At 35.9% G+C, this 14792-nt stretch overlaps 1 protein-coding gene across 17 annotated transcripts in view; it reads right to left on the bottom strand.

Moving 5' to 3' along the window:
* PTPRD (protein tyrosine phosphatase, receptor type D) overlaps window positions 1-14792 on the bottom strand; it is a 468668-nt gene that overhangs the window by 142667 nt on the left and 311209 nt on the right. For 6 of the 17 annotated variants that reach the window (XM_025051481.1, XM_025051483.1, XM_025051484.1 and 3 more), the window contains 4 exons: window positions 12807-12924; window positions 5791-6378; window positions 5255-5355; window positions 4157-4416 (listed from right to left, as the gene is read on the bottom strand). In XM_025051481.1, the coding sequence (XP_024907249.1) occupies window positions 4157-4416; window positions 5255-5355; window positions 5791-6378; window positions 12807-12924 (1067 nt within the window). The remainder of the gene's footprint in view (window positions 1-4156; window positions 4417-5254; window positions 5356-5790; window positions 6379-12806; window positions 12925-14792) is intronic. The other 11 variants (XM_025051482.1, XM_025051490.1, XM_015594470.2 and 8 more) reach the window with 2 other exon arrangements.

Here is a 14792-nt window from a genome sequence, read left to right as displayed (position 1 = left end):
CACACACACACACACACACACACACACACACACACACACAAATGGATAAGCAAGGAGCTATGTCTGCATTACATTTACAAGAGAGATTTATTCTTAAGTGGTGAGGAATTAGGGGTAGTAATCAAAACCTTCCCGATTATCTTGGCCAGAAATGAGAAAGGCATGGTTTCCGCTGATAAACAAAATAGCCCATCAATCACCAAAACTGCATTTCGCTAGGAAACAAATTAAGAAGTCTTTTTCTGGATAGCTTTCACCTAAATAAAAGCAACCTGCCCCACAGCTCTGGAATCAATTGTTTCCTTCCCTCATTTCACCCACAAATATTCAACATTTGTTGAATCTGCATTCCAAAATCTACATTCCACTCTGATTTCTAAACTTGGCAGTTACTAGAAGTGGCACAGCATGGCACACAGCTTCCTGTAATATTTGACCATGTCACATGAACTAGTCTAGAAGAAAGGATGGGTAATGTTATGCTATTATACTTGTAATAGCCCTCCAAATATAAATTATCTAGGTTTTCTTTCTTTTGCTAACTGGAGATTTGCTTTTTCATTTCCTATAGCTCTGATACATTTCCTACTTGAGTACTTTTCTAGTTTAGTCTTTTGCTCTTTTCTTTTCCCCAGAGTGACTAGAATATATTTCTGAGAATCTTAATTCATTTCTAGAATATAATTTTTTTTCTATGACACAAAGTTTGCTTTCTTTTTGTTTCATAATGTTCTCCTTCCTTTGTTACTAATGTTTTACCCTTTTTATGATTCCTACTTCAAATATAGGAGGAAGTACATAAATAAAACAAAAAGAAAAATTGAACAAGCTAAAGAAAAACACTAAAATACAGTCTATATTCTGCAATATTCAGAAGTTGGAAAATGAAAAAAAGTCTACCACCAATGGACTAAAACACCATTTCCCAAAGGTTCTAACACATTCTACCAAGCCGATTGGGTAAATAAATGTCCATTAAAGATAATTTTTTTCATTTAAATGAAGTCTTGAAAACTAATAGTAAATACTGCAGAATGTACTATACTATTTTCTTATTTCGACTGCTCCTTCCCTGAAGACAGTACATGTTTTTGAATGGATTGAGTTTATAGTCCATATCTTTTCCCTGTTCTTTCAGTGTTTGCAACTATTTTACTTTTAAATCTTACTCATCCTTCAACACTCAGATTAAATATTAGCTCCTTTCAGATACCTCCTCTGACATCCAAGTTGAGCTAAAACCATACTTATGTTTCTACAGTACCTGACAGTGCGCACCCCATTATATTCACATTATCTTTTTCTTGTATCTGTTCTTCCACTGTAAATTAGGGCTTTATCTCAGTCATCTTTCTATTCCTAGACTTAGCACTGGCAATATAGTGTGTATAGACTTTACGTTCATTGAATGGCAACTAAAAAGTCTTAATGGATGGAGAAGATGTAGACTAGTCTTTATCTTGTTTCTGCATTATGCTCTCTTCTGTTTGAAACGGTGTCTCCCCACACCCATGGCCATGTACCAGATAACTTCTTTTCATTCATTAAACCTCAGCTTAAGTGTCACTTTCTCCAGGATCCCTGAATCAGTAAATGGAGATTGGGAACCTCTCCTGTGGCCTCCACTATTTTTCTAATCTTTGGTAGCAAAGGGCTCCACTTTGACTGAACTTTAACTTGTCCAAATTGTACAATTAACCATGTTGTATAAGAGCAATAAAAAAGTCTATGTTATTTCTACTAAATCCCTGAAACATTGCCTGGCACTATGGTGGAAGATCAAAAAAATATCAACAGAATATTTAAATAAATCAGTGAATAAATATAACTTCATATTCATGTTAAATTGTGTTAGGATAAAAATTGTACTAATATTCCATTCTCATTTTCAGTTTTATAAAAAACTGAATGTTATAAAAAGACGAGTGAACAAAAATAGAGAACTTATTACTCAGTGAATTTATTTTAGTAATCTTTTAGAAATTCCATCATCTGGTTGAAATTTGCCAATTATTTTATCAAATAAATAACAAAGTTTTCTCAGGAAGGATTGTTTCGGCTAAGTCTAAAGTGCCCAAATTTATCACTTTTTCTGAAATTTCATAAATGGCACAATTTTAAAACTTCTTGTTTATAATTTTCTTTCTTAATGGCTTATTTTTCACTCACCCTCTTGAAGTTTTCTGGAGTTGGAAATTTCTCACTGTACCTACTTTCTTAAAAATTCCTTTGCTCTGACCCTGACTCAGTTTTCCTAACTTTCTAATGATCTCTACTCTGTGTCTTCTATTTGCTCTCTTCTTCCTAGTGAGACCTTTACTTTTAGCCTTTTGCTTCATAGTTCCACCTCATTGTCTCGGTAAGTCTATCTCCTCCCATAAAACCATTGTTGCTCCATTAACGATCCTCAAATGTCTATCTTTATTTCTATTTTTTTAAGCCCATGTCTCCAATGAGATATTTTACTGACAGCACAATGTAAAACATATACAAAATTAAACTCATTAATTTCCTCTTGATTTTTCTTTTTTTTAAACCTTTAGGATGAGTGGCAGCATCATTCACTTTGTTATCCAAGCTCAGACCCCATCTATGAGGCTTCTGTCTGCCTCAATTCCTTCATTAAAATAGCTACCTATTCCTACTGTACTATTGCTCTGGTTTGCCTCTGCATCCTAGTTATAGCATCACCATTGTACTTCAGAATCTTTTTATTTGCCTAGCATCAACTAACTATGTGATGAATTCCCACCAATTCTCACTATGTTGCTCTAATCCCTCCAACATATACCTTTAGGAGCGATGTTCTCTAAGAACTGTCCTAATCAAGTCAGCTTACTACTGAACATATAGGCTCCATGGGTCTATGAACTATGTATAAATGCCTCTTGACCTCCAAGAGGTTTGACCTCCGAGTCTTTCATAGTGAGTTTCATTTAAACTTGATTATGTGAGACAGAAGAAATAAGGAAGGATCTAGTCTTATCCCAAGCAGGGTGTAACACAGTGTCGAACAGGCAGTAGACACTCAATAAACATTTCCTAAAATGGAAAAAAGGAAACGTGGGTATTATATAAATGGTACCATGCCACACTACCGCATAAAAACCTTTAATGAATTTTCATTGTCTACAGGATTTAATCCTGACTTCTGAGCAAAAGTTGGCTCTTGTATACCTCTCCCACCATGCTTAGATGGGCACTCCGGGCTCCAGCCTTACCTAATCACTTGATTCCTTTACTAACGGGCCTTTAAATATAATCTTCTCACTCTAATTTTTTGTATCCCTCTTATTTGTCCTTCAAGATTAAATTCAGAAACTTCCTTGATCCATTCCATTCTGGTTTGCTCTTAAGATAGAGTATTACTCCACTGTTAGCACGTATTACATCTACTTCTTTATATCCTCCACTCTATGGTAAGCTCTTTCAAGATAGAGACCACATCCTTTTTATTCTCCAGGCCTACCACAGTGCTCATACTTAGTACACTTCAGTGAAAACACTGTTTTCTTCTACTGGCTGCAATCAACTAGCTATATACAGCCAACAAATTCCTGAATTAACTGGATTTAATTTTCTACTTCAGGCCCATTGGCTTATACACTGTGCTCCATCCAAAACATGCATTTTCTAAGTTACATGTTTTTTTCCAGTAGCATTTGCAACTTTAACTTGTATCCTTCTCTCTTTCTCTCTTTCAGCACCTGTATAAAATATTAGTGCCATATACCATGTTTGTTTATCTAATTTCCTAAAATTTCTTTCAGCTTTATAATACTTTTTAAGACTTCCTAACAATTATAATATTTTGCCAGATATTAGTTATTCAACAATTCAGCTTATTCTATATATTATGACATAAACTCCTTCATAGTAACGACCATGTTCTATTTGCTTTTCTATCTCCCCTAAGTTATATTATTCCTGGAACACAGAAAACACCCAGTGTTAAATTAATGATAACCTGTGTTGTAATGAATACCAGAACACAGTGCAACAGAACTTAAATGACAAAACTGTGAGCCTAGGCAGAAGAATCTTTTACCCTACGTACAATATATTCCTTTATAACCATTATAATACTGAGATTTAACTTTCCTTTTTTGCTTACTGGCATTCCTATCCTGCAGCCCTAACTCTTCAGTCCACTTACTTTATATTTTCATTTACAGGTACTTCAGGCAGTTGCACAGTAATCATGCCATCCAAGTTGGTCTTCCCAATGAAGGCAGGCTTGGTACGTAGTACGTCTGGTGCGGTCTTCGCTGTTACCCTGTGCTGCAGCCCACCAGCACTGTTTCCACGATTTGTCAGCACAAACGAATATGACTTCTCAGGCTTCAGGTTGACAATTAACTTCTGTGTAGCTCGGCCATCCACTTCTTCTACCATCTTCCCATCATCATAAAGAATCTAGAGTGGAATAACCCATCATAGAGATTTGGTTATCAGAGAGGCAATGCATATTTTCTAAACTAATGTGCACTTGCTTATAGAAAATGCATGTCAGCTCAATTCTAATATGGGGTGATTCCTAAGCCTGTAAGTGTTCACAAATTCTAGAGAGTGCATCAATTTTTATTTCAGTTCTTTCTATACAATGATATAATGTTTCTAACTCTAGCAAAAATACACAAAGAAATGCACAATAACTTTTCAATATTTGACTTGTCAGTTGTATGTGACAGAAATGAAATGAGTGCAGAAGTGATTCAGATTTTCGATATATTATCCACATCTTTTTTCTAAACGTTTCCATTCCTGTTCCTAAACATATTTTAACTTTCAAAAATGTTTCTCTATTATTTCACTTATTTCAGACTTGTGCTCCTTGCTAGCATCTCTGTCTCTCTCAATGGAGTTTAAACTCTCAACTCGAGTTTAAAATGTGCAAAGAATTTAGGCCAGTAAACACATTTTTTAAATCCCAGGATATTGCATTATACATAAGTAGAAACCATGCAAATTTCATTTTCTGGTAGAAAAACAAAAGCAGTACCTTAGATGTAAAAAGTTCGACTTAGGACAAACTAAGGCCAGCACGGGGTTTGAGCTCCTGCCTTCTCTTTAGAGTGGAAAGGTCACACTGCCAAAGTGCCAGACTTAAGGCGTTATGTGAAAGCCACAAATGAGACTAGCAAGTATGTGTGGTCGAATCACAGCAGCCTTTATGCTTTGTAAGTGACTTACCCAGGTGAACTGCCCCCTCCACTTTTACCCGTGATTCCTTATGCATTAGAAAAGAACTTACTTTGAAAGGCATGGCAGAATTATAATTCTCTGGAATCTCCCAAGACAGTAGCACTGAAGTCTTCATTACTGCTTTGACATGAAAATTTTTTGCAAACACTGCTGGAAAAGAAAAAACAGTGTATTTAAACTACTCCTAAAAACCATGACCTGTCCTTTTCCACCATGGACCACAGGGTTTAAGCTAGATGCTTTCTACTTCGATCAGAGAGAGAAGTGTGATTCGCCTACCTGTTCAGAGCATTCATTTAAATACCTCATTCTCATACAGATCTTTTCTTTCTCTCCATTTCAGTCAACTATATTTTGTTTTCCTTACCTGAGGACATTGGGGTGCTGTCAGCCAGACTTGCTTGGCATTGTGTAACTGAAATCTAAGGCATCCAAAACATATTAAGTTTCATATACTTTACCTTTTTGCTTTTGCTGAACCTATTAATATGAATGGGTCGATCAGTTATTTATAGCTTCAAAATACTGATTTCCAAAAGACCGACATTCCTTTAAAGGAGGAAGGCCATAGCAGACAAATCCTACCTTGATCCACAGGCAGTGTCCTGAACTGGACACTGGGACTATATGGCCCGGGCCCTTTGCTCGTGTGAGCACGTACTTTTACATCATATGTGGTATCTGGTTTTAAGCCACTGAGTGTCATAGTGGTGTCAGCGGGAACAATAAGCTGCTCCATTGGAAGAAGAGGGATGTTGATATCCCTATACAGAAGGGTATACTTGGTGATAATGCCATTTCTCTCTGCCAAGACAGGAGGCTGCCAAGATAATTGGACGGAGGTTGAAGTGGTGCCTTCTGAGTGGAGGTTTTGAGGGAATCCAGTTGGGATTTCTTCTGGAACAGAAATCTCCTTCACCATCTCCTCCCCAAAGCCCACTTTGTTTCTGGCTGAGAGCCTGAAGATATATGATGCTCCTTTGTGGATGTCTGTAGCTGTAAAGTGATCTTCTTTTTCAGAGAATTCAAGAGTAGTGAGTGGCTCCATATCCTTCCGGCCAAATTTCAGACGGTAGCCCTGAAGAGGTCCAAATGTGTCCACAGGGGGGTGCCACTGAATGAGAGCAGTATTCATCTGAGTATGGTTAATCAGGAGCCGCGGTTTCCCTGGAACTGAAGCACACAGGATGGAGTGGTAAGATCAACCTATGTGGATGCTTGCATTCCAATCACTGCTGAATAGAAATACCATTCTGTGGGCATTCCCATTTCTTTACTTAAAAGAAAGTCAATGCTTGGTCTTTATACTAGTGCAGAAATTTGCTCCTTCTCTATTAAGCTTGGTCGAGATACCATAATTTGATAATGAACACATTTGATAATGAAAATAGGAACAAATGAAATAATAATATAAGGAATTGTTTTTAATATCTTCACATTTCATACCTTCACACATGAAGGTTCATGGCACAGAGAAATGAATCCAAGTAAAGGTTAGCCAATTAGATACAGCTAATAATAATAATTATAACATATTTAATTATTGGTTACATGGAATGTATCAGGCATTGTGCTAAGAGCATTACATGGAGTATCTCATTTGATTTACATTTCTCACTATATGTTCTTAGATATTATCTTCATTTTTATCAGAAGAAAATAAAACCCAGAAAGAGAGAACACTGTGCAAGGTCAGACATGTAATAAGAAAACAAGCTATAATATAAACTCAGGTCCATATGAATCCATAGCCCAAACACTTAACTATTCTTTTATGCCGCTTATAAGTTTTTTAAAAAAGCAGTTCAAAATAACATTGTTTTGACTCACTGTAGATCTAATTTGCAGTTCTTGTTTATACCATTTATACCAGTCATCATCATCAAGTTCTTTATCTATAAAATGGGACTTACATTAAGAGCTACCCCATACTGCTGTTGTGAATACTAAGTGAGAAAATGAATGCAAAAATCTTAGCACGAGTTTTATACTTCATCAATATTAATCATAATTATTAATATTCTGAATATTAAGCTTTTATAGTCAGGGGCTAATTCCCATAATTATATAACTTATTTCTTTTCAAGTTAAAACAGATATGTGAAAAATTCTAATCTACTCATTTAATAGATTATTACAACTGTAATTTTTTTAATGGAGAGCAATTATTCCTGGAATCCACAGAGATGGACAGAAATAAACACAACAAAGCCATGTTTCTTTAGGAATAGTCCAAAGATAGAGGGTGAAGAAGCGTTATCACCAGAATCAAAACTAAGCCAAGTTAATAGAAAGGGGAAGAGAGATGATAGAAAGGCAGGAAAGCTTACACTAATGGGAATCAGACAATTAAAAATAGTATCATGGGGACATAGATAAAAATAAGCAAACAACAATAAAAAGATGATGAAACAATACACACAATATTAACCTCAGAAATGACCTAGTTATCTTGTTCATTTATATATTTTAGAAAGGTGGAACCCTAGTGGTAGCATGCTTTACCAGGAACACATTAAGATATTTCTATCCTTCACCAATGAAGTAATAGTTTTATTTCACATGCTGGGTAGGTTCATAGTAAGTTCATATAATTCAGCTAATCCATAATGTATAGAAAGAATATTTCCTAAAGTTTGTAATGGCATTATATATGTGTGTGTGTTGAGGGTTGGCCCATGAACCAAATCAAACCAAGTCAAAAATTGCATACTCATTGTTTCTCAGGAAAATACATATCCCGAGATCTTTACAATCAACTAAGAAACTCTCAAAACACAGCCCAGTCACAGTTGGAGAGTGTTCGAATTATTCCATTTACTGTAGTCTCCCTTTATCCATAATTTCATTTTCTGTGGTTTGTTACTCTCAATCAACCATAGGCTGAAAATATTAAATAGAAAATTACAGAAATAAGCAATTCATAAATTTTAAATTGTGTGCTGTTCTAAGTAACCATGATGAAATCTCGAGCTATCCCACTTCATCCCTCCAAGGATGTGATTCATCCCTTTGTCTGGTTTCTCCACACTGTAATAGTTCCCACCTATTAGTCCCTTGGTAACCAATTCAGTTATCAGATCACCTGCCTGCAGTATCACAGTGCTTGTGTACAAGTAACACTTATTTTATTTAATAATGGCCTCAAAGCACAAGAGTAGTGATGTTGGCAATTTAGATATGCCAAAGAGAATTCATAAAGTGCTTCCTTTAAGTGAAAAGGTGAGTACAATACAATATATTTTGAGAGAGGCCACATTCATATAACTTTTATTACAGTATAGTATTTGACTTTTTCTATTTTATTATTATCGTTAATCTCTTACTATGCCTAATTTATAAATTAAACTTTATCATAGTTAAGTATACATAGGAAAAAACATAGTATATGTAGGGTTTGGTCCTAACCGTGGTTTCAGGCATCTACTGGGTGTCTTGGAATATATCTCCCGTAGATAAGGGGTAACTACTGCATTTTAATTTTAAATATTTTTTAAATTATTTTCATTTAAAATCACTTTAATGTAGACATTGGCAGGCATCCTTAATTTCCTTTTATGTGTGCATAACATTTACAAGATATGCTCATTAAAATGTCAATGATGTCAAGGATTAAACACTTGAGACTCCACTGAGAAAAAAAAGGCTTTCAGTAGAGGATATATCATTCAATAAATAAAATCCAGTTGAAAATATTGGGTAGAAACATAACTATTAATTCTCAACATTTTCCAGATACAATATATTTCATTAAATATATTTATCAAAATTTTCTAAAGCTCTAGTTTCAAGAATTTTACATACACTGTACATCTTTCATCTTATTTCTATAAGATACATGTAAAAGCTAGGATAAATAAAACACTTTTAAATTTCTTAATATAAACCACAAATAGTGTTGCATTCTAATATTTGTCAGCCATATAAGATTATGTTTTTATTATCTGATATTTCACTTGATAATATTGCTGTGGTATAAATTTGAAGAAATATAATAAACCAGTAAATTCTAAGAGAAAAGGTCACTGGCCTTATGAAAATGTACAATATTCTTCTGTGGTAGTCAAGGCTTAGACTAGACTAATATCTTTGATCTTTTTATTTTTCTTTTCTTTTTTTGATGCTGGCATGCCCTTTCTTGTTCAGGGATATACACGCTGTGGGCTTGGAATCATGGGATCAAAGTAATGCTTTAGGACTAGGAGTTCTGACTTACTAATTTCCATGCTGCGCCAGGAGCATCTCAGTCTGCTCTCCATTCAGCCTACAGCAGTCATTCTTTCCCCTGGCAGAAGTTTCCCTAAGCCTGAAAACTATGACACAACCAGTCTTGAAGCCCAAGATATACAAGTAAAGGATTTGAGGAGGAAATGAATGCTGAGGTAGCTCAGGGAAGAACTCCGAAGTGCTTGCCTCAGGAGAGGCTAGCCAAATGAAGGGAATGACTAAAAGTACCACGGTATGTGAAGGATAGAATCAGTTTAAATTGGTGTGAGGGTTCAGGGCAGTTGTGATATTTCATCCAGGGAGTAACAGATAGAAAAAAGGAAAAGTAAATGAGGAGAGTCTACAACACTGCATTTATGTTTAAAAGAAATTCTCCAAATCATATATTGGCAATGAAATCCATTTCATTTCTGATTTCTAGAAACTCTATGTATGAAACATTTACCATCTACTTTGTGGAAAAACTTATATACTGGCATACAGCCTTTTGGGTGGAAAAATAAAGATGGATAATGCAGGGTCCATGTCTTCTGATCAATGCATATTCTTGGTGGGGAAATGAAGATATGTAGTAGATGATATGCATGTGGAGCTTGACTCAAAGTTTCTGATGCCTAGGGTTATTGTGTGGACCACTCTTAAAGGCCATACAGTAGTTGGATTAATGGTTCTGCTTACTCCATTGTAGGAGCTGGAGATGAAAGAGTATTAAATTAATACTCAGGAGAGCCTGGAGGCCATACCTAGCAGTGTCTTAGTGAACATATTGGAAGGAATAGAGAGAGCCCAGCTGCACAGTAAATAAGCTAACTCTAATTTACGTCATGCCGTGTGTGTGTGTGTGTGTGTCTGTGTGTGTGTGTATAAAATCTCTTCTCCCTTTCCTTTTTTAATTCTCCTTATTCCTTTACTACATTCTCCCATCTTAAAAATCTTTCAGGACTTCAAACATGGTATATATGTGATGCCACCCTTTACTTCTTAGCAATAGCAATTGCTGGAGATCCACCAAGACATTCAGTCCCAATAAGCTTTAAACTTAGCCTTAATTTAACCTGGCACTTAAGAAGAAACGATCATAAGTGACTGGCCTACGTTTATTACTTCCAAATTCTCCATGTCAGAGTCATCTTTTTTATCATCCTTAAACATAGCTTCTCAGCAGTGAAATTTACTTAAAAATATAGAAAAAATCTCAAACCAACAAATTCAATGATTGCCTTAAACATCAAGACTTCAGGCAGTAGACCAATTATAAGGATATAGAACAATGGGAGTATTAACAGAGAAACTACAAAATGTCATAATCATTGAAACATAAAAGGGAAAATTTTATTTGAAAGCATCTCTCAGGTTACCTAAATCCTACATGGACTGCTTAAGTTATGGCCAGTACTCTGTTTCATAGATATGATTGTTCATAGACTTTAGGGATAATGTATTATACATAAATATATCCTACAATCAAGAATTTTACTATTAAAATAAAATTTCCTGAGAATTTCTGAATTCTCTGTGGCAGCTATAACTAAATAACCTTGTAACTGTGGTTTATTAGAAGCTCACATCTGTGTGATGAATGCAATAATTTGTCATAGTTACATAATATAAGGATTTTTTTTTGTAATAGTATACAAAAAAATTAATGTGTTCACTGATTACCTGGGGATAAACCATGACTGGGGAATGCTTTTTAAAACAATAGGTTGGCAACAAAGAAAACTAGAGCTTTTCTTTTAAAGGGATTATAAATCTGGATTCTCCCACCTGGAACCCCAGCTCAGTGGGGAAGTCTCAAGAAAAATGTACAGACATCTAAATTGTAAGTCCTGCCTGCCTCAATACTCAAGTCTCCATTGATAAAGATCTGAAATTGTGAATGAAAATTCCAAAATAATTCTCTACATAAATAAGATCCACAATTCTAATTTTTTGTATGCTGACTAAAAAGTGATGAGCTAGTCTTTAAAATAGCCAATAAAATAGACAATAATATTTCTTTCTCTAGGATCTACACACTTTAGCTATAAATCCTCTACTTTTTTCTCATTATAGGACACCCATCTTATGGGCAATAGGAGTTTTATGTTTCATGTAAGACATTTCAGGCTTATTAAGACAGTTATAAATAAATATGGGAGAAGAAATATATTTTCTTCATTTGGGGATTAAATTTCACAGATTTACCCTTGGTTGTCTATATTCCAATAGAGGCTGGCTCCATAGCAAGACAGTCTGTGTGCCCCCATTGAACATGTATCTCTTATGCATGATACTAAATTAGCATGATACAACAGTATTCTTAAAAAAAAAAAAAAAAAAAGCCCAGAAGACTTTATCTTGAAGGAATTTTGCCATCTGTAATCCTGTTGGTTGAGGCAGTTCCAGGTGGCAGGATGTGAGTGAGGCAAATCTTATGACATTTAGACAAATTTGGCAGTGAGCATGGCACCCAGGAGGGTACTCAACATAACAGCTGTTCTTTGCTTTATGCCTTTACATAGAGGTGTGTTCCTAAAAAGTTGTGTGAGAAGTGATTCGGAAGGAGTAAATCAAATCACAGTTTAAATGTTCCATGGGAGATTTCTATCTAAAGGGGTTGGAGGAAAATCCTTTTGTAATTATCTCTTAATTGATTGGTTTTACAATGCCAGGTCTTCCTTCATACCGGCTTTTCCCACTGTGGCTGACCAAATAATTGTAAAAAGTATTGAGAAGCGTCGTTCTTCAGAAATGAGCAATCTGCTTTATTTAACCTTTTCGTTATTCTTCATTTTTTTTTTTCTGTACTCAATCTTTTGTGCAATTTGTCCTCTTTAGAATACCCACAGCAAGGAGTGAGGAGGAGAAAATAACCAAAAAATAAAAACTAAGCCGTTACTTAGTTCAAGATGGCAGCTCTTCTAACAGGGTGTATAGTTGGGAGAGGTTGATATAGATAATCTGTCCTCCAGAACCTTATGGGACTTGTTCCTTCAAAAATAACTCTTAGAGGCTGCCCTGTCTTTAATGCCTACATACTTTCAGCTTATCACTTCCTGACATGTTATTACATACTCATTAGCTCACTTGTTATCTACTTCTGGTCAGAAAATAAATTTCAGGAGAGCAGAGTCTTTCTAGTTTGTTGACTGCTATATCCCCAGTGATGGGAATAGTGTCCGACACATAGTAGATGCTCAAATAAATATTTGTTAAATGACTGACTGAATAATTTGGGCAAAGTACATTCCTAATTTTTTCTTCATATGTAAAAAGTTGACCGCGACCTAATAATTTTTTCTATCTGAAAGAAGCCACCCACATCATTTGGAAAATTAGTGTTATCGCCACCCAAAACTTGTTCAAAAAACAAATATGCAAGATATAGTTACCTGCCCCTGTGGTGGACACCAGTTTGGGCTTGCTGCGAGCACCATCTCCTTTGGTGGTGTAGGCTGTGACAGTGAGGGAGTAGGATGTTTCAGGCTGTAGCCCAGAAATGATCATGTCCTGAAATAATATGACAGAATGACATAGATTCAAAACATGCTATGAATGGCCTGGGGGAAAATCACGACACCCATCTTCGTTCTGCACATGCTTGCACCTCCCCTTCAGCCATGCCAAGCACTGGAAGTCTCATGCCTAGAGCTCATGCTACGGATAATCTGTTTTCATGCTGATACCGATGTGGGATTTTCAGCCATTCTAAGAGGCAGCTCTAAGGGAAAGTAGATAAAAACATAAAACCTGGAGCCAGACCTCCTGAATTCTTGAATTTAAACCTGCCTTCCCTTATTTATGAGCTTGGTGAGGAGTATATGAGTTTACCCCTCTGTGCCTCAGTTTCCTACGTGAAAGTTGAAATAAGACCCCATAGGGCTACTGGAGATTAAATGGCTTATATCAGGTAAACAATTAGGACTAGGCCTGGCTCGTACTGAGCAATTCATAAACTAGCTGTTATTTTATGGTAACAGCTATCCATATGCATCCGCTGCGGCCTGGCTGATGATGGGGCTGATACCAATGCAGTCTGTTTTATCACCATGTAAGTATTTTGCCAAATGGCTGATCTGTTGGACCCAGATATCCTGAGAGCCAGAGAAGTTTCTTAGGACTCAAGTAACATATTACTGGTTAACTGTGTAGGCTAGGCTATGAACTAAAATCATTATATACAAAGAAGTTTCTGTTCATCTGGAGAATTTTCCGTTAATCTAAAACCAAAGAACAAGACTTAGTCTATATCACGAATGTGTCCAATTAATTGTGACTATTTAGAAAATGTTAAATATCATAAGCTAGTTATCAAAATTCTTAATTTTCCCTTACTAAGGCTCCAAAGTTGTGATAGTTATTAAGACTAGATGATTGTAGAACTGCTCTTCCAAATTGGAGATTCCATGATTTAGATAGGGTGCTGGCTATTAATTTGTCCTGGTATTTTCTTTAGACAGACAGACAGACAGACAGACAGACACACACACACACACACACACACACACACACACACACACACACAGCAGTGAAAAAACCCTTTCAGATTTTTGGCACAGTTATGTTTTCAAATTAAGTGTGGGTAAATTTAAGAAAATACACAATGTCATTGTCTTCCACATCTAAAGACAATACAAGTGAAAGTTCAGTAAATAGGCTGGATTGTGTGGAAGACAGTAGGATTTTTCTGTGCAAGGCTGTAATGGGTACCATAGAACTCAATTGTTAAATCTGATCCAAAATATGACAGCTTTTACAGTGTGTTTTTCTCAAAAATGAAGGAATATCATCAGTGTGGAAATTCAAGAATTTCAGATACCATTTTGACGAGTCATTGGGAATATTGCTCTGCCAGATAAATGAACTAAATTTGGAAGAGAGGTTTTATTTTCAGGACCTTGTAATGGTTAACATCATGGAGAGTATTAAAACCAGGTGAACCACCCGAGAATGGCATTTTAAATTATGGCAGACAGTAGCTATTCCAAAAGTTACAATGGGTAAACGCCAGCATCATTGTTTCCAAGATTCCCCTCACATGCCGCTGAGTGTTTCTAGAAGTAGGAGAGGCCAGGAGAAAAATTAAAGGCAAGGCTTGGTTCTATCACCAAATCTTGTGGCAAAAATTTATGTACTCAGCCTTTTAAAAGTTCTTATTTATAAAATTGGGGTTAACTAGTGTCCTTCCTCTAGCACCTGTTGTGACAAGATGATATAAGTAATACGATTCAAAATTCGAGCCCTCAACAGTGATACAGTCTCAGCTGTATACACCACTATCTACCTGGATCACATCATCTCTTGGGTTACATTTTCTTTCTTTAAGCTGTGTGTGTACTTCCTTTGTGGTTTCCGTCCCTTCTTGGGGTAGTGTGGCT

This window comes from Pteropus alecto, unplaced genomic scaffold (assembly GCF_000325575.1).
Source record: "Pteropus alecto unplaced genomic scaffold, ASM32557v1 scaffold95, whole genome shotgun sequence".
NCBI classification, from domain to species: Eukaryota; Metazoa; Chordata; class Mammalia; order Chiroptera; family Pteropodidae; genus Pteropus; species Pteropus alecto.
Note: the sequence above shows the minus strand (reverse complement) of the source record. Positions and strands in the feature narration are given on the sequence as shown.